Source organism: Tamandua tetradactyla, chromosome 1 (assembly GCF_023851605.1).
Source record: "Tamandua tetradactyla isolate mTamTet1 chromosome 1, mTamTet1.pri, whole genome shotgun sequence".
NCBI classification, from domain to species: Eukaryota; Metazoa; Chordata; class Mammalia; order Pilosa; family Myrmecophagidae; genus Tamandua; species Tamandua tetradactyla.
This window is the reverse complement of record NC_135327.1, coordinates 94,864,761-94,885,744: the sequence shown is the minus strand read 5'-3', so window position 1 is coordinate 94,885,744 and position 20,984 is coordinate 94,864,761. Positions and strand designations below refer to the sequence as shown.

General features: G+C 43.0%; 1 protein-coding gene across 1 annotated transcript in view; it reads right to left on the bottom strand.

Annotated features, from left to right (window-relative positions):
* JAZF1 (JAZF zinc finger 1) overlaps positions 1–12,202 on the bottom strand; it is a 390,681-nt gene extending 378,479 nt beyond the window's left edge. The window contains exon 1 of the mRNA XM_077120999.1: positions 11,870–12,202. Coding sequence (XP_076977114.1) covers positions 11,870–11,984 — 115 coding nt within the window. The 5' untranslated portion in view covers positions 11,985–12,202. The remainder of the gene's footprint in view (positions 1–11,869) is intronic.
* Between the last annotated feature and the right edge of the window lie 8,782 nt (positions 12,203–20,984).

Genomic DNA, 20,984 nt, shown 5'->3' with positions numbered 1-20,984 from the left:
CACAAAATCCAGAGAAAGATTCAGTATGTGTATTAATTACCTGACACATTGTTATAAATACTTCTTTGGCACTATACACTTTTTGGTCACTCCTCATAACAATGATTTATATATTTTCTATGGAGCAAAAATATAAATCAGTCTTTTTTCCGAATGCATGATCAAAATTTATTTTTAATGACTGATAATTCAGAAAAGTTATTTTCAGCCCATAATTCCTTATTGGTAATGTCATATAAATTTCTAGGATTGTTGTCAAATTTTTAAACACATACCCCTATCAGTTTTCGATATTAACCATTAAGAATTCAAGACAGTTCAAGTTTCCTTGTGTGCTAACTAACCTTAAATATACTTTGCATTGAACAGACTCATTAACCAGTTTGTTGTCAATATTTTTTGGTGTTAGTGACATTTATGAATCAGCAAGAAACTTAAACACAGAATTCCCATCAAAAAAAAAAAGCATGGTACATTTATAATTGTATATTTACATTATTGAAAATATCCCTAATAGAAGAGAACTTTCATACTGAATACACATACATAAGAAAGAAATCCCTCACTTTCGATTTTACACATTCAACAAATCAAAGAATTTTCCACAGACTAGCTTCTGTCTCTGTACATTTCAAAGCATATACCCACTGGTAAGTGCCATAATGCACATTCTTCCTGTAAAACTATTTCTGCCCCTGCACCTTTGTATAAGGGCCCAGGTGAGCTGGCACAGTGGGCGTGCTCCTGGGAAACCTCCTAAATGGCTAGCAATAACTTAACTCTATACAGAGATGACTGTGAAGCATATAAAAACAACATCCCACTAAACCCAAACCAAATGTCTCCCCAATTCAACATCCCTTTAGCCATATTTCAAATATACTCTCAACGTCAATGCTTGCAAACTCAAGGAAGTATGCTATAGAGGGAAAGTCAGAGTGGAAAATGAAAATGTTAACTGATCACAGTTAACATATGCTACTTTTGCAAATTTTACAACAAACCGTCCAGTGAAGGCACTGTTAAGGCTCTTCTAGGGCCTTGGAAAGAGCTGGGTAGGACCCTAGCAATGCATGAAAAATGGTACAAAATGTGTTGTGTTAAGTGAGGGGCCCTGAGGCTTGAACTTCATTACCTTCCCAATAAATCTGCATCTGTGGTCCCTATTAATTATTCATCATTTATCTCAGTCTGCACATGTTTGGTCTCACCAAACACAATGAAACTCCTTAGAAACAGAATATCTTATACCTACCTGTATCCTAAGGAATAGTATATAAGAAAAAACTCTAAAATGCATGTGGTGAAAAAAGAAAAGAAAAGAAAGAAATGCGTGTGGTAGCCCACACCATTCATGAGATTTGGACCAAGTGTGTGTGCCCGTGTGTGTACATGTATAATATAAATATGCATATATGTATGTATATAAATATGCATGTGTGTACATAGACAGTGTTCTAGTTTGCTAGCTGCCGGAATATAACACACCAGAGACGAACTGGCTTTTAATAAAAAGGGATTTATTTCATTAGCTCTTCAGAGGAAAGGCAGCTAACTTTCATCTGAGGTTCTTTCTTACATGGGAAGGCACAGAACGATCTCTGCTGGCCTTCTCTCCAGGCCTCTGGGTTCCAACAACTTTCCCCGGGGTGACTTACTTCTGCATCTCCAAAGGCCTGGGCTGAGCTGCGAGTGCTGAGATGAGGTATGCTGAGCTGCTTGGGCTGTGCTACGTTGAGCTCTCTCATTTAAGCACCAGCCAATTAAGTCAAACATCATTCACTGAAGCAGGCATGCCTCCTAGCCGACTGCAGATGTAATCAACAACAGATGAGGTTCACGTACCATTGGCTCATGTCCACAGCAACAGAACTAGCTGCGTTCACCTGGTGAAGTTGACAACTGAATCTAACTACCACATGTCCACCCCTTGTCAACTTGGCAACTATACGCATCATCTTAAACAATATTAAGGTGCAAAAAAATTCTCTTCTGTGAATCTCAAAACCAGCTGCCTGGTGCCAATATGCAAAGGAAGGTATTCACAGATACAGGTTTTCACATTCATAGGGAGAAATCAGAAGGAACACAAATATAAAACCTGCAGGGCAAACACCATTGGATTTCAAAGTCTGAAAGTCATTCATCCTTCGGCTTTAGAAAGTGGCAATCCCACCCTTTCTGAGGGCCTCTGCAGTGGCCTGCCTCTTTCCAATTCAACCTCGGAAGACAATGAGGAGACCACCTTTTTCTCGGCTCCACCCTCTCCAATCATCAGGGCCATACCTAGGCTCTCTGCCATTTCCGGGGCACACGCTCAACCCCTCCATGTGGTGGCAGCCAGGCTCTCCCCTGTCCCCCAAGGAGCGTGCTGTACCTTCTCGAAGGCCTGAGGCTGCACGACTCTTCCACCACTATGAGGCTGGAGACTCCTCCTCGCCCTTCAGGGTAAATTTACCCTCTCCATGTATATGGGTAGGTCCACTCTCCTGGCCGAGGTTTCTTGGCTTTAAACCCGAGCTTCCATGGTTCTCACTCTGCAAACTCCAATTTTTCCCTTTTGTGTGCTCCTTTGTCAAGATTGGCAGTGGTTCCGTTCACACCAACAGTTTCTTCAAGCCCTCCAGGATTTCTCCATCATTCTCTTCACAGTTTCTTCAAAATCTTCCCCTTTACCATTCAAAAAACCATTCCAACATATCTGGTATTTGCAAACCACAACAGCACCCCACTCTCTGGTACCAAATCTGTTCTAGTTTGCTAACTGCCAATATGCATCACACCAGACATGGACTGGCTCTTAAGAAAAGGGGATTTATTTCATTAGTTCTTCAGAGGAAAGGCAGCTAACTTTCATCTGAGGTTCTTTCTTACATGGGAAGGCACAGAGTGGTCTCTGCTGGCCTTCTCTCCAGGCCTCTGGGTTCCAACAACCTTTCCCGGGGTGATTCCTTTCTGCATGTCCAAAGGCTTGGGCTGAGCTGCGAATGCTGTGATGAGGTATGTTGAGCTGCTTGGGCTGTGCTACGTTGTGCAAGTCAAACATCATTCATTGCAGCAGTCACACCTCCTAGCCAACTGCAGATGTAATCAGCAACAGATGAGGTTCACATACCATTGGCTCATATCCACAGCAAAAGAACTAGGTGCCTTCACCTGGCCAAGTTGACAACTGAATCTAACTACCACAGACACATATACATATATAAACATAGATATAGTTGATCTTCATTATCCATGGATTCCATATTTGCAAATTCACCTATTGCTAAAATTTATTTGTAACTCCCAAATCAATACTCACTATACTTTCACAGTCATTCACAAATATGCACAGGAGTGACAAAAAAATTGAGTTGCCCAACTTGCATGTTTTCAGTTGAAATCAAATACGGTGATACTCTGCCTTCTTTTTCAACTCCCATACTACAACTATTGTGGTATACTTACTGTCAAGCGTTTTGCATTTCTGTGCTTTTTCTTGGTGATTTCCCTGTTAAAATGGCCCCAAGCATAGTGCTGAAGTGCTCTTTAGTATGTCTAAGCACAAGAGGCCTGTGATGTGCCTTATGGTGAAAATATGTATGTTAGATAAGCTTCATTTAGGTATGAGTTATGGTGCTGTTGACCGCTGTGTTCAATGTTAATGAATCAACTATATATTAAATAAAGTCTTTAAACAGAAACAGATAAAGTTGCACAGACTCCAGAGGCTCACAGAAACCTAACCCTGTATTTCAATATTCACTATTATTTCAGTGCTTGCAGCAACTTTATAGAACACAATTACCATGAATGACCAAAATCAACTACCTATATACACAAAACATGCATGCATGCTTGCATACACACATATACATATATGTGTATATGCTTATAAAACTAAAGAAACAGTAAGTTCACAGTGTCGATAACATGGTATCAAGACTTGTCCCTTCAAGGAGGTCTATCTCAGGATGAAAGCCACTGTATGGTCTGGCCAACAGCGAACATGCTTCCTTTGGGAAGCCAGCGGCTGAGCCAGGCAGGGAACACTTGGCCATGAGAGTACTATCAATGTTCAATAGTGCTGGCACAGAGTTGTAGTTAGTGACCCAAGAAGAGTCACTTTGATTCCTGCCAAAGTGGAGAAAAAGTCATTGGGAAGATTTCATCTATAAGAAGAATAACCATTAATTTGGTCCCTGTTTGTGGCTGGGCTTTAAAAAAATTAGTGAAAACTACCTCAACATTCCAGTTTTTTATTGCATGGGGAGCACAACTATAAGATGACTGGCATTCTAAGTCTCCTTTAAACTGACATAACATATTAAATGAAAGGTATTTTTTAAACAAACATATAATAAATTTATGACATTTGTTGTTTCTGATATTTAGATTCTGAAGCAACATTTACTACCTGACACTTTAGCCAAGTCAATATGGAATAAATTCATTACCCTCCTCATGAAACAATTAGGTACATATGCAATCCAGCAAGTGCCCGGGACATATTTGCACTGCTAAGATCTAAGGGCAGTTGTTAAGGATGCAGTGGAAGAGAAATGTAAGGAAATGTGAGGTGTAGGTCTTGTCATGGAGGCAAAAGTTAAAAATAAAAATTTTAAAAAGGAGGATTTTTAAAGGGATTCGGAAGCATTTTCCTACATCTCTCAGCCCTCCCTCTATAATGCTAGGCGTTTGGCTTCAAAACAGTCCTAGGAAAGCCCCTTGCATCAAGTGTCACCAGACTGCTTCAGCCTTAAGGCTTCCTCCCTGTCATCAATGGATTTTCTGAAAACAGCTGTCAGTTTGCATTTCTATAACTATCAAGGTGGGAGATGTCTCCAAAATATTCATGTTCTTAAGGAAACCACTTTCCAACCCAGTCAGTTGCAGGCAGAGTTTTCCTGCATGTGCATTTCAGTCATGCATCAGAAAATGTGTACAATCAGAAGCTTGTGAAACTTATGAGAGAGGGACTTCACCACCAATATTTTAGAAAGAGTGATCTGACTGTTTACAAGTGAGAAACGGGCAGAAAAAAACTACTGAAGACAATGTTTCAGAGTGCCGTGAAATTTTAGATTTAGGGTTCTCCTATCTGTGTACGTATGTATGGGGTGTGGTGTGTGTGTGTGCGTAGTATATGTGTGTGCAGATACGTATATATATATGTGTGTTTAAAATTCCTCTGGCTCTGTTCCTGGGACCTTCTCATGAACCGTGGAAGGAAGTATCTTGCCGCCAAGCCACTGTGTGCAGGCAGAGAGAAGGGCTAGCAGTGACAAGCCTTTCATTCATTCATTCAGTCATTCCTTCTGCCCACAGGAAATACCCTCAGTGGAAGGTGCTAAGAGACCCAAGGCACAGTGGCTTTTTTTTAAGTCCTGGGTTTTTTCAAATAAATAGAAGTGGCAAAGAAGGTCCATGTTGGAAACCTCTGGCCTTGACATCATTTTCCCAGTCCACAGTGGCAAGAGTCTCTGCCAGCATTTAAAGCGTCTCTGGCCACACAGAAGAAAAAGTGGTTAGAGGCTGCAACCCCAAAATGCTATGCTTTTAAGGGGTCTTCTGTCTCTTATTCTCAAAATGTCCCAGGAAGGGCCTAATAATTTTACACGGTTGTAAAATGCCCTACCCAGCACAAATAAGTGGATACGAGCCATATTATGTTTATCTCTAATGAGGACTTTCATAGTAAGATTACAAACATACTTATTTAGTTAATGCATAAAATGGCAAGAAACTGTATGACATAGATAATTTAATATCGTAGAGAAAAGCAAACATCAGCTTACTTAATTCTCATTAACCACTCAGTGAGGCAGATGTTGCTATTATCCTCATTATACAGGAGAGGAAACTGGTGCACAGTGTGGTTAACTAATTTGCCCATGGTCACACAGCTGGCAAGTGACAGGGGTATGTTCAAACCCAAGCAAGCTGGGTCGACTAGGCTGCCACTCAGATGACTTTTATCTCAAGAGTTCAGAGTTACTTTCCAAATGAGATACACAGACCAAATGTGGGGGCAGGATACTACGTATTTCTTCCCCTATTTGGTACTTTAGGCACAGACCAAACTCTGTATTCCTGTCTGGAATTCAAATCCCAGCTTGCACTTACCAGTCACGGAAACTGAGAGAAGTTACTTAACCTCTCTGTGCCTGACTGCTGATCTGTACAATAGAAATAAAGACCTACTATATATTGTATAACCTATTTATTTAGTATATTATGATGCCTCTCTGAGAAGATACTAAAAATGCTAAATGAATTGGGAGGAAAAGCAGATATTTACTAAATCATCATTGGAGTCAAAGTCTAAAGAGTAAATATGATTGGTAGCAACTACCTTATTTTTCTCTCCAGAAACCTACAACTTTATTAATTAGATGGTTTATAAAACTGCCTTACGAAATAAAGCAGCATGGATTTACTACCTGGGATTTGGAGATGATGAAACTAACAAGTGGGGAGTAACAAGAACCTGCTGACAACCGGGGTCAAGAACCACTAAATTTTAGATTCCGCAAGCCACTAGCAGTGGATAAGTTTCCATCCCTCAGCAGGGTCCCTTGTGGAAAATCTGAGTCAACAATAGCAGAGCTGAGGCTCCTCAAATCTGGGGAAAGTTCTATAAGGACCTCCCAGTTCAGCACTATCACAAGAATGGAGGAGAACAGCAGAATTGGGTCCAATTTCTGGAGAGCAACATGGCCTATATTTCAAACCAAGTGGCAAGGTCTTGTTTGGGGGCCTTTATACTGTCTGGTCCCTCTGCCTGGCATGTGCTAGCTCCCCACATGACCTCATGACTAGCTTCTTCACTTCATCAAGGTTCGGTTCATATATTAGCTTCTCAATGAGGACTATCCTGACCAACCTATTTAAACTTCCAACATCCCCTCCTCTCAACCATCTTACCCTGCTCTATTCTTTTCCATAGTACTAACCACCCTCCAATATACTATATCATATACTTCTTATGCTTATTGGTTACTGTCTAGCTACCTCCACTAGAATATAAGCTTCCCCAAAGCTGGAATCTTTGTCTGTTTTATTCGCCAATAAATGCCTAGTGCCTATCACTCAATATAAGTGATAAGGCAAATCAAAACCTGATTTGCCAAAAACCAGGTGCTCGATATATACTCTTAAATAAGTAAATTTAACATGCAGAGGTGCTTTTACAAATGTGCCAAATAATCAAACTAGATAAAAATGATTAAATAAGTTGTCTTTCTGAGACCAAAAGTCAAACGATTTCATAGCACTGGGATGTGGGGACATAGCCGGCATTTCATGAAGTCTGTGACATGACCTGCAGTGCTAAATTTAGTGCCCTTGGTGTTTCTATGATTCCTAGCTACTGCTTTAATCTAGGATGTGCATGACAAGAGTGTTCCTATAACCTCAAATATCTATTCACCATAGGAAGCAAGCAAATCCTGATCAGTTTTTCTCATCTCCAGGAAAAAGCCAGGGCTACAAATAACTGATTGCGAACTGATGGAGAGGTACTTCACAGTGTGGGATTTCCAGGCAATTTAAATGTGGGGAGGGTGTAGTTGAATACTCAGATTCAAACAGATGCGCCAGCACTGAAATACAAGGAAAACAACAGGCAAACAGGCATAGCACTCTTCCAGGGGGAAAGAACACACTAAAATAGAGGATGGTGAAAATTTCTCCTTCTTTGACTCCGAAGTCCCAAATCTTCACTCCATTTAGTAACAGAAAAATAATTTAAAACAAGAGCTAAGTGTACATGTACAAGATAACCAAGATGGCTACTCTAACTTTAATGCAGTTAACGGAACAATAGTCATAGTGAAAACTACAGGCCTCGAAAACTAAAAGCTTTGAAAAATCTGTCAAGCAAGAAACATATCACATTCCCATAAACCTTTACTTCACTACTGCTTAAAGATTTTGGCCAGTTATTAACTGGTAATAGCCCAAAAAGGTCCTCAAAATGGAACTATCACCAAAGTATATCTCTAATACTCTTATGATTGCTAAATAACAAGATCCTTGAATAAATTAAAGGCAAAATAATAGCCATCTCTTAATAGTCTCTTCATGCATCTTTTTAATGTGGCCCCTAGCTAACAAGGACCCCCAATCAGTATGTCATTCACTAAAAACAACAATCTGTCTCCAAAAATTACAGACTGAACCACAAACAAGAAATACCCATGACAACACATGTATAGAACTTTCACTAAATGCTTCGGCTCATATTAAATTTTCACTCAACTCTCTGCATTAAAAGTATATTTATATGAAACTACTAAATGAAACTAGGTTGTTTTTAATTTTCTCAGGATTAATTCTTATTTCTTGCTGACTATGGGACTGCCTTTGAAGGTAAGACGCCTCGCCTCGGCATAGGTTTACAATAGTTTAAGAAGTCAGCCAGTTTACCCTGGGAATTCCATCAAGTGTTTGCTCATTTTTTTTTTTTTTTTTTTTTACTTTTGATTTATTTTATTGTCTGTTCCAATTTCTTTTTTTTTTATTAATTAAAAAAAGAATTAACAAAACAATTAGAAATCATTCCAATCTACATGTACAATCAGTAATTCTTAATAACATCACATAGTTGCATATTCATCATTCCTTAGTACATTTGCATCGATTTAGAAAAAGAAATAAAAAGACAACAGAATAAGAATTAAAACAATAATAGAAAGAAAAAAAAAAAAACAAAAACAAAAAACCTATACCTCAACATGCAGCTTCATTCAGTGTTTTAACATAATTGCATTACAATTGGGTAGTATTGTGCTGTCCATTTCTGAGTTTTTATATCCAGTCCCGTTGTACAGTCTGTATCCCTTCAGCTCCAATTACCCCTTCTCTTTTTTTTTTTTTTTTTTTTACTTAACGGAAAAAAAGAAATCAACCCAACATTTAGAAATCATACCATTCTACATATGCAATCAGTAATTCTTAGCATCCTCACATAGATGCATGATCATCATTTCTTAGTACATTTGCATTGGTTTAGAAGAACTAGCAACATAACCGAAAAAGATATAGAATGTTAATATAGAGAAAAAAATAAAAGTAATAATAGTAAAATCAAAACAAAACAAAACAAAACAAAACAAAAACCTATAGCTCAGATGCAGCTTCATTCAGTGTTTTAACATGATTACTTTACAATTAGGTATTATTGTGCTGTCCATTTTTGAGTTTTTGTATCTAGTCCTGTTACACCGTCTGTATCCCTTCAACTCCAATTGGCCATTATCTTACCCTGTTTCTACCTCCTGCTGGACTCTGTTATCAAGGACATATTCCAAATTTATTCTCGAATGTCTGTTCACATCAGTGGGACCATACAGTATTTGTCCTTTAGTTTTTGGCTAGACTCACTCAGCATAATGTTCTCTAGGTCCATCCATGTTATTACATGCTTCATAAGTTTATCCTGTCTTAAAGCTGCATAGTATTCCATCGTATGTATATACCACAGTTTGTTTAGCCACTCTTCTGTTGATGTTTGCTCATTTTAATACCTTCAAGTTTGACAGTTTCAAACTGTTTTACACCAAAGTACAGTAATTTAGCCCTGCCATACAGTATACCTACAATACACCTAAGCCATAGTTATTGCCAAAAACTTAATTTTTTAATGCTTAACATGTTCAAACAATACTAAAGATGATTTCTGAAAACATTAAAAAAACTCGTGATTCACCAACAGTTGATTATTAAGTCATCTAAGATTTAAATTCTCAAGAAGGGTAACTGTATTTAGCACATTTTAATAAATGTGAATGTAAATTAGATTTTCTTTTAACCAGCTAGCCCAGGTAGACACGCAATGGGGCAAAATTATTACTCATCTTACATAAATTATAGTTTATCCTGAAATAACTGTTAGGGAGAATGAGTGGAATATGTTATGCAGTGACGGCCTTTCCTAGCTCAGGAAATATTTATTACTTTCTACTTATTATTGGCTGATGGGAAGTAACGGGAGGAACCTGTACTAACCAAATTTGTACTGACTTGGCATTACTGGAGTTTTAGCATTATTCTAAACTAGCCATCATGAAAATCTGATTTATCCCTTCAAGCATTTTCACTTATGACTATTCAATCATGATACGAATCAGCAAACTTGTTACTCCATTAAGCTCCTCCACCAAAGCTCACCTATCTTCTGTCATACCTTTATCAGAAGAGACGGAAGAAGCTGTCCCATGGATGTTCTAAAACTTTACTGTTCCAAAACCTAGCAAATTACTCAGGAGGATCATCTTTTGAAAGACATTTAGACATTTCGCAGACATTTTCATATTATCTCCCTTTCCGGCTGGGTCATCAAACCCCATTTTAAACTAGCATTCAACGCTTATCAAGCATCCACTGTGCACAAAGAGAAAGCAGGATATTAGGAAAAGGAACTTAAGACTCTGCCTCATTTTATTCGTGCATAAATATACAGCAGTCGTGATTTATTCTCTCAACTTTGTTGAAATGTGAGCTGCATCCACACGACTGGATCCATTCACTTAGATACGACTTTCTGGGGCAATTTATTGGTTCTCAAGATTAGAGAGCCCACTGGGGCATCTCGCGGTCCCTTCGCTTTTCAGCCCACATAGGGCAATTTGCGGGAGTCTGCCTCACCTTCCCCAAGCGGCTGGATCGCCTGGGACAGGTGAGCTGACCCATCTCCCTTCCCAGGGGCTTCGAACAAGCGTGTGTAAACATATGCAAGGACTTCTGCGAATTAAAGGACTTGTTGAAAGAGTCCGGTGTACTGGGCGTGAAGGGAAACCACCCGCCCCGAAGGGTGTCCCCTCCTCCGCGTCCTTGGCTGCCGGGGTGCCCCGCAGGCCGCCGCCGCGGATCCCAGGGCACAGCCAGCGCACCTCCGGCCTAGCACCATTCGAAAGGCACCTCGCAGAGCCAGGGAGCATTTAATTGCCGGGTCGTGGGCCCGGAGGGCCATCTCTCCGACGGAGGCGGCCGCGGGGGCCTTCTGAGCAGCTCGGCCCCGGGACTCTGGGCGCGGCCCGCGGGCGAACCCGGAACCTCAGCCCGCAGCTCCTCGGCGTCCGCGCCAGGCCGGGGCAGGGAGCCCGGGCCAAGGGCCCCGGGTCCCGCGTCCACGGCCCGCCTCGGCCAGCTCTGCGGCCGCTGGGCAAGAGGGCGAGCGCCCCATCCTCCGCCCGCGGCCGCCGGCGCTGGCCCCCTCCCGACGCACCACACCTAGCAACCGGCGCTGACAGGACGCAGTGGCGGCGGCGGCGGGAGGAGGAAGCGGAATGGCTGCCGCGGTGGAGCCACCCCCGCCCCCCCTCCCCACCTCCCAGCGGCTGCAGCCGCCGCGGAGCCCTGACAGCTCAAGCCGGGGCGGAAGCGGCAGGCGGCGTGCAGTGCCCGCCCCTCGCCGCCCCCCGGCGCCTCGGGCCGCTCGGACCACCAGGGCCAACTAACTCCGCGCCCCCTGCCCAGCGTCCGGCGCCCGGGCCCGCCGCGCCCTCCGCCCAGCGCTCCCCCCTCCCCGGCGCCCGGCCCAGCCGCCGCATCTCCCCGCCGCCGGTCCCTCCTCCCGCCCTCTGGCGGCGCCCCCGCCCCGGCGCACCCCCCACTCCCACCACTTCGCAGGCGGCGCGCACGCCTCTCGGAATCCCCCAGCCCGGCACCTCGGGGCGCCCTCCCCCTCCCCCACACACGCCCCGCTCCCCGCCCCCTCCGGGCACCTCGCGGCTCCGCATCCCGCCACCCCTACCCCCCGGGCTCGCACACACCCTCCCCGCCCCGCCGCTGCCTCCCTCCCTCCCACGACCATTCCGGGGCTTCTCGCCTGGGCAGGAGTTTCCCAGCGCCGGGCACCCCCGCCCACCCCCAGACCATTTACCGATGTGGTTGTCCTCGATGTGCTCGATGAGGTCGGCCAGGGTGGGGAAGTGGAGTCCGCAGCCCCCAAATCGGCAGGTATTGGAGAAGAAGGAGGCGGCGGCGATGCCTGTCATGGTGCTACATCGAGAGCCCCCCTGGTGTCGGCTCTGCGAGCGCTGGGCGAGCGGGCAGAGGGAGGGAGGGAGGCAGGGTGGGGTGAAGAGAGGAGGGGCTGGGGGAGGGGGAGAGAGGCGGGGTGAGGGGAGCCGAGAGGACGGGACGGAGGGAGAGGGGGCGAGAGAGATGGAAGGAGAGCGAGCACAAACCGGGAGGCGGCGGTGGCGGCGGCGTCGGGAGCGGCGAGGGGAGGGGGTGGGGTGAGGCCACCGCAGCTGGGAGGAGGGACCAGGGCGCGCGGCAACAGCTGTGCGGCCCCAACCTCCGCTCCCCCAACCGAGGCCTCACCTGGGAGCGCCTGCCACCAACTTTATCTCACTCTGCCTGCCCTTCACAGTTAGGAGTCCATGTAATTTGTTTGGAGCCTCCTTGGTTATGTGTATGATATATAAAATATAGATATATATTACATGTTAATTACACATATACGCAGCGTTAGGACTCTGGAAGTTTCCCAGGTGCCTCGCGGGAACATTTGTTTGCATTTGGCCACCCGTCTAGGTATGACACTGACATTCACAGGGGAACCAGAAAAGGTAATTGTGTGCACCTTACTTTTTAAACCTCTTTTTTAAAAAATCCTTATTCTCTGGAGGTTTTTACTAATTGATTTTAATGAAGCTTCCCTCTAGGCCAGAAGAAAAGCTAAGCTTTATTTAAATTTCAAAATAGAGTGCTTGGTTGTCAAGTGCATTTGCCTGTGTTTTACATACTCCCTGCTCCTTTTGGGAAAACAAAAACTGAAATCATTTTATTACACCAAAGTACCCTACCCCCAATGTACCCAATATCCCATCTCAGGTCTGGAAATTACCTCATGGGTCTCCCTGGGGGCAAGGCTGCCTCAGCCCAAAGGACTGGGGCATTGGTTAAAGCTAGAAGGAGAGAAAGAGTGGGGGGCCTATTTACTTTTCATTTAAAAGCCAAAAGATTCCTCCAGCCAATGAAGATTACACTTTCCCATGAGCATTTAAACCATAATGTTGAACAGTTAAGCACTGACCTTTTATTTGGTAGCTGTCTTGAAAACCAACATTTTACTAAAACTCAATTACTACCTGTCCCCCACTCCCATCCCCAAATGAACTCATATTTTTACCCGTAAAGTGTGTGTTCTCCAATAGCATGTTTCTTGGTGCCTAAGGAACATTACATATGTTTATGTTATGATCCCAACGATGCATTTTTTATTAATGCATGTATTCTGAATTTAGCATTTTCCCTGGGGCAAATTTTACTTACCCTCTTGTACATAGAAAAATAGTATTCCCTATTCCCTCCACAAACTATATTGATCTCTAGTGTTATTCCTAGTAATAGGATTATTAAGGCTTTTCGTCTGAGTATTTAAAGACCCATGTAGTATTTGTTAGTGCAAAAAGTTTTGCAATCTGACAGCCACAGCGATTGGGAGTGGCATTTGCCCTCTCACCCATCCCTTCTGTCTCTCAGCTCACAAGGTGACCAGTTCGTGCTGAGATGAGTGTTGGGTTGGGTGGGGCTGGGGCAATTGTGTTAAATTCAGTTTGGTGCCAAGAATTGTTTCTTGGGCCCAGTGGAGGGTGGGGGCAGGGCCCTGGTGGGCCTGATAATGAGCTAGGAACCTGGTTGTCAGGAGGCCAAGGCCAGACAAGGGTCTAAAGAGCAGGAGTTAGAATTCTAGATCTTGAATTAGAATTTTGGCTGCTGTGCTGCATTCAGCTGCCCAATCTGGGAAAGCCTTCAGCAGAGAGCTGGCAGGCACATGCCACACCTAGTGACATGGAAATGTAATGCAAAAGCTTCAGCCAAAGCCAGCTGAGCAGCCTCCCCCTAGAGATGAATATTAGGCACCCCCAATCCATAGCATCTGGGAAGCACCCAAGTGCTTTGGAAAAGTAGTACATCTCTCCTCTGGAGGAAAAACTGTTTATATGGAAATTTTAACTACAGGGGCAGTGTGGAGAAGAAGAGAAATGTTTTAGGCAAAAGGACTCAGAGGTGGAAAGCACAGGAAATGTGCAGGTGAAAGATGAAAGAAGTGAGTGAACTGGGTTTCACTAATGCACCTGCTGTCACTTTCACTATTCCTAAAACAAAGCCTTGATAGGCCAAATCTAATAAATAGCATCTTTTTTTTTAATGAATTGAGCCCACATAACTTATAGAATGAATCAAGACTTGAATTTTAAGACTCAAAATTATTTTTTTCACCATGGACAATTATTAATATTTTGTAAAAAGTTGGTTTATTTTGAGTGAAATAGCTCACCTTCTAATTCTTTATATATCGCTAAAGCTTTGTTTATGGGACATTCTGCTCATATTCTATTTTAAAAAGTGTGCACATTCCAAGCATTTTATATGAGATATGTGATAATGGCCTCTTAGACCTGGAAGATACTCTGGCTGTCAAACCTCCTGGTTTTGTAGATTTGTAAACTGAGGCCAAAGGCAGAAGTGATTCAGGTACACGCAGCCAGTTGCCTTTCTGTATTAATTACGCATTCAGAAATGTTCAGAGAATAAAAGTACAAAGACATACTAACCCCAAGTAAACTTTTAAATGCTTCACAATGGCATGCTTACCTTTGTATACTTACATTTTAAAATGTTTATTTCAGGGGTGACCCTAAAGATAAAGTCAACATTGAAGCTATCAAAATATATAAAACATCTTTGCCGTTTACGTTTAAGAGAAAGTGATGACTAATATACCTTGGTACTTGCAAAAAACATTCATCTGTCTCATTTGGGTAGTAAAGTATTTCAAAGGAAAGGGACTGAAAGAGAAAATCATGGAATCAGAGGCTATGATAGTGGCTATGGCCTAAAAGTATTGCCTGTGCTTAAGACCTTTGCTCACAGAAACCATTTGCCTCTCCCCAGAGCACTGTACTACAGTGTGCAAGTCCAGACAAAATATGGACATATAGCATAGTACTTAGTGTAACAAATGATTTGGGATCTGGTAGTAGTCTCCCCAAATCCAGCATGTCCACTGCCCACTTAATGGGACAAGACAGGAAGGTCTGCATGCAAAGGCCTGCTGGAGCCCATCGAGGCCACTGAAGCCCATCTGCTGCAGTCAGGCCTCCACCTATAGGATTCATTTAATTTAGGGAAACTCTCATAATCAAGAACCTGCTCTTCCTGTGCCCCATGTGGACATCTGTTTAGTGCTGCAAAAGGTTCTATATGAACAGCGAATTCTATTTTTAATTTAACTCTCTATATTGCCTTCAGTTTAGCTTTCTGAGGTTTTCTGGGTTGTTTCCCGCGTCCCTGCTTTTTAGGTTGACCAGATGTAAATAGGCTCTTCAGTGGCCTGTGGCATTCGTTTACTGCCACCACTATCTAGAACGAAAAGCTTGTGGATACAGGTCTTCTTTAGCTGATGTGAGTCTTCATGACTTCTTCTAACAAAGTCTGGTGCTTCCGCGCTCTTGAAGAGACGGGCACTACTTCCATCACTTTTGCTTCAATGGGACTTTTTCATTAGGCCCCCAACTTCTTCCAAGGAGAATGACCTCTATTTCAGATTTTGTTTAATATTTATGCCACGAGGTACAGTTCTTTATATTTTTTCTGCAGCTCAGAAAGGAATCCACTTTATCTGTACTTGGGTAATTGTGATGTTTACTTTTAGTTATCAACTTGGCTAGCCTATGGTGCCTAGTTGTTTGGTCAAACACTGGCCTCCTTGCTGCAGTGGTATTTTGTAGATGGGATTCACACCCACAATCAGTTGTAAGTAGGCCAATCCAGTGGTGATGGCATTGAGAGCAAAAACTTGAGTTTTCCCAGAAAAGAAATTCTACCTCAAGACTACAGCTACTTCCAGCCTGCCAGCCTGCCAGCCTGCCAGCCTGCCCTACAAACTTCAAACTTGAGGCCGCAGCATCAGCAGTTGCCTGAACATTACAGCCTGCTTGGTTTATAAATTTTGGCATTGCCAGTCCCCACAATTACACAAACCAATTCCTTTATATATATCCTATTGGTTCTTTTTCTCTGAAGAACCCTGACTGTTACAGGGATTAATTCTCATTTTGTTCCCCAGCCTCATCTTACCAAAAATTAAAGGTTGGCCTTAGAATGGGTAATGTAAGCCAATTCCCCTAAGCGTTATTCCTCAGCTCTCTACATGGCTATTTCTGCCCCTCTGACTATATATATAGCCATTTCATTTCCAAGTTCCTTGTAGGATTTCTCCAGAACCAAATTAGCAAAACAGCCAGCCAATGATTACAGTTCTAACTAAGCTTCTCAGGTCCACTCCTCTGCTCTAAAGTGCTACACTGCCACCAGGATGATAGCTCCAAACCCATATCTGCTTCTCAGGCCAGTCCAGCCTGAGGTTTAAAATAAGGTCAGAACAGCAGCCATGCACCCACTGTGTCATTTGTTCTTTTAACATATCTTGACTGGACATCTATGCAAGGCTCAAGGCTCCTGTTGCATAACTCCAGAAGGCGTTATTTATATAGGTAACTGCCAAGATGGTGCCTCCAGGATTTGTGCAACCCTGCCTTCCTGATCCACTGCAAGATAGGAAGGATACGTTTTTGAATAAGTCAAGAACAGTCCCTCCTTACGCGAGGGAACACTAGATGCCTTGCCAGGCCCTCCTGAATCGGTTCTAGGAGCCTGCAGGGTGTGATTGAGTTGGACTCCAAAACATATTGTCCTCTTGGCTACTCTGGTGTCTGCCATTTTTCTTCTTTCCTGCTTTGCCTCACTCGGATGGAAACTCCTGCTGTCATTAACTGTAATATCCAAGACTGCACAGCCCTTACACAGAAGTGTATCTTTAGGAATTATCAGTGCCCACCCAGCATTGTCCAGTGTTGAGGGTTTTCTCTCTCTTACTGCAAAAGCTGCTCACACCTTTCTTTCTTTCTCCCATTATTGCATTTCTTTCCTCTAGGGCTCAGGCAAGTGTCAAAGGAGTTTGGGCTAGAGGATCAATTTAGGAATACTATTCCATGTTCTTATCTTCTCCTGAAGAATCACTCTGCAATAACCTTTCACCATCAGAATAAGCTATTTACTCTTCAATAACCTTCATAATCTGATTGCTGAAGAAGTCTACCAGACTAACCTATTGCAGTACCCCCACATATAGCTGACAGTTCAAACTGTAGCAGATTACTTTAGATTTTCAAAATGCCCTGTGCCCCCTTAAGCCACCTTGCATTTGAAGGTAGATAGTGTCCCATCTGGAACACTCTTCTCTCTCCCCCTACCAGCATACTTCAGTAACAAAACTCAGCCTGTCATCCCTTCAGGAAGCCCTCCCTATATCGTACCTCCTCTCTCTTGCTAAACCGGTTGCTTGTATTCTGTACTTCAACTAAGCTTTCACTGCACTATATATATATATATATATATTTGCCATTTTATCCATTTATTATGTACAATATTAAGGCTCAAGTTCAAGCAGCAAAGAATAGAACAATCTTTGGCTGGCCAACAGCAGTAATATCTGCTGTGGGGAGCATGCTATATTCCTGGAGTCCCCACTCTATATACAGACCCACCTGGCCCAGCTCTGTACATTAACCCCCTTTCAATACAGACCAGCAATAAGAAGATGCCAAAATGTTACAGCAGGTAACAGCATCCCCTAGAAAAATACACAGAAGGCTATCCCCAAGCAGGTGGAGACCTGGGCACTAGGACTGTCACACTTCTGGTGTGACAGATGCACACACTTGCCCTCGTTTCACAGAATTTTACACAGATTCTAGAAGGGCCTTGTTGAGAAGGAGGTGCCACTGTCCTACAAAGGGGGAATACACCTTGATTCTAAGAAAACAACTGTGAATACATCAGCTTACATTCTGTTTTTGTAATAAATACTTACAGGGGTCTATATGGGAACAGAATTCTGGCCAAAATCACATGTAAACACACCGGGTATCAACACTTCGGGAGCTGATGCAAGAAAATGCTGTATATTATATAGAGAACAGTAGTTTAAGTCTGTGAATAAGCAACATTGCATGACAAACACCTCAGTCACAGCATAACATGACAATAACATGCGCTGAAGTATAACACGGTTTTACAGAATACCTATTGTATGTTTACACTATGAATATACATTCACAGCTGTAGTGTACGCAGAGACTTGAGCATATACAAGGCATGTCAAAAAACAGATTTTAAAAAACAAATCCACTAGAAGTTACATGTATTACTGAATACTGGCCTCTTTTGAAGTGGTCACTTTGCGAGTTTCTTCGAGTCTGAAGACTCTTTGCAAGGAACATCTTAGGGATTTAAAAAAAATCTGACCAACTAAAATGGTGCAACTGACCTTAATTGCCCATCTTTAGTCATCCAACTGAGCTAGGAATGACTTAGGATTATTTCAAAAACTTAAATCATCCTCAAAGCCACACATCAGAAGCAAACCCATCAAACAGTCCTCACATGGAATGAACACACCTTAAAAACGATGATTAATTAGCCAGAAAAAAGAAAAGAAAACCAATGTTTAAAAGCATATGCCATGGCTGCCACAGGCTTTGGGGTGTGGAGAAGCCAGTTGCCAGGCTGGATACCCTCTGACCACTTACAGTCTTTGCCATTTGAGAACTGTTGTGGGATCCCATACTTTGGCCATAGCATACTTTCCTTGAGGAGTGCAAGATCCCTCAGAGAACACAGAACACACTCCACAGAGAAACTGGCAAGTACCAATACCTAACAAGTCCTCAGATTGAGAAAACACATCTCTGCTCAGCACAGCTCTCTGCAGTCAAAGGGTGAGCTCCATGCCTTGAAACCTATTATATCCCCAATCTATTCTTCATGGCCACTGGGGAACCCCAGCCTCACTCAACATATATGCTCACACAAGTGTCTGGGACATAGAATGCTGCCGTGGGTAGGGAAAATTTCTATTGCATCATGACTCAGCAACCACTGCAACATGAGGGGCAAATAGTGTACTGGTTTGAAACTGATAAATCCTGATTCAGTACTGCTGGATGGGACCTTTTGATTAAGTTGTTTCCGTGGAGATGTGACCCACCCAATTGTGGATGGGACCTTTTGATTAGATGGTTTCCATGGAGATGTATCTCCATCCATTCAAGGTGGGGTTGCTTACTGGAGTCCTTTAAAAGAGGAGACCATTTTGGAAAAAGCTTCAGAGCCTACACAGCCAGAGACATTTGGAGATGCAGAGGAAAATGCCCCAGGGAAGCCATATGAAATGAGGAAGGAAAGCTAGAAGATGCCTTGTGCCTGCCCAGCTGAGAGAGGTGTCCAGAAGTAAAGACCCCAGCAGACACCAGCCATGTGCCTTCCCAAATGACAGAGGTGTTCCAGATGGCATCAGTATTTCCTGAGTGAAGGTAACATCTTGTTGGTGCCTTAATTTGGACATTTTCAAGGCCTTAGGACTGTAAACTTGCAACTTAATAAATTAAATTCCCTTTTTAAAAGCTGTTCCATTTCTGGTATATTGTATTCTGGCAGCTTTAGCAAACTAAAACACTGAGGTAAGAACAGAGGGGAGAAATGATTGGCTTCTCTGCAGGGGACTTTCTGAGCACTTCTCCCTGAGCAACAGAGCCACTGAATTCTCTGTTCCAAGTTCAGAGCTCATTTTGAACAAATGTCTTTATATCCGAACAATTCCAAACCCTGTGTAGTTCAAATTCACACATGAGTTCCAAAGAGCAACCCCTGCAGGACTAAACAAAGAAGGGCTCTGCCACATCTGCCCTCCCAACCAAAGCCCTGGGGGACATGGCAGCCCTGCCCTGCACACATGACTAGAATAGACTGAATCCACACTGCCCCCGGCTACCAACCTCAGGGAAGCAGATAAAGAGAAAATACTAAGATTCTGCTCTCAGTGTTTTGGAAAAAAATGTGGTTTTTTTCTGGCAGTTTAGCTGTATGGTCCTAAAGGCAGTAAAAGTTCTTACATACAGAACCATCCTCTTACCTAAAAATCTAGGATCAGAGGCCTCAGTCCAACAACACCTCATATTCCGTATAATAGCTCTGGCAGCACGCAGAAACTGCTAGACAACACATTCAAGGAGAATGCAGAATTACTTTGGCATCCACACAAAGCCAAAACCTTTACTCTTCACCCTGAGACAGGATCCTCAAGTTCCATCAAATACCCTGGAAAGTTTTTAAGAAGTTCAGGCCCATGGATAATGTGGAAGTGTTTTTAAATATATCCTGTAACCCTGCTTATAAAGGAATACAAATATCCCGGATGTTTATGGGCAATTCAAGTTCTTGGATTTAGCCTCTATTTCTTAGCCCCCAAGAGGTGTGGCAGCTGTGTGTGTGTGTGTGTGTGTGTGTGTGTGTGTGCGTACATATGTGTGCATCATAGACTGAAGGCAGAGAGGGCCAAGACCTGGTGCTGCAGGAAGGTTACCATCCCTATGTAGGAGGCAGTGCAGCCTTGTTAAGGCACTGCCTCTCTCCCAAATCCTTGTTTCATCTCCTCGCTTCTCTTGGCTGTGAGGTCTACACTAGATTTTGACTATGGGCATATTAGTCTTCCTTCTTGTTTAGACCAATGGTTCCCAAACCTTTATAATCAAGAACCCATCTATAAAAAAATGTAAGCCCTAAGTCCATGAATATATTTTAGTTTATAAATGAAAATAAAATGGGCACTACTACTCAGGTTTAGTATGTATATTACAAAACAAATCAGACATTTTAAGATGTGACTTTGTAATGGAAACAGAAGTTCAGAAGTTCTAATATCTTCATCCCATCCCTCCAGAGAATAGTTTCACCCTGGGTGAATGCATTCTGCCTTGAAGGTCGCTGCACCTGATTGTAGTCTCCTTGAGAAAAGAGACCATCTTTCATCGTGCCTGCACATAATGCTCAATAGTTGTTGCATAGGGGTATAGCTCAGCATAGTGGTAAAGCAATGTGCTAAGGATTCCGTTTAAATGTTCAAGCAATTTCTAACTATTTGT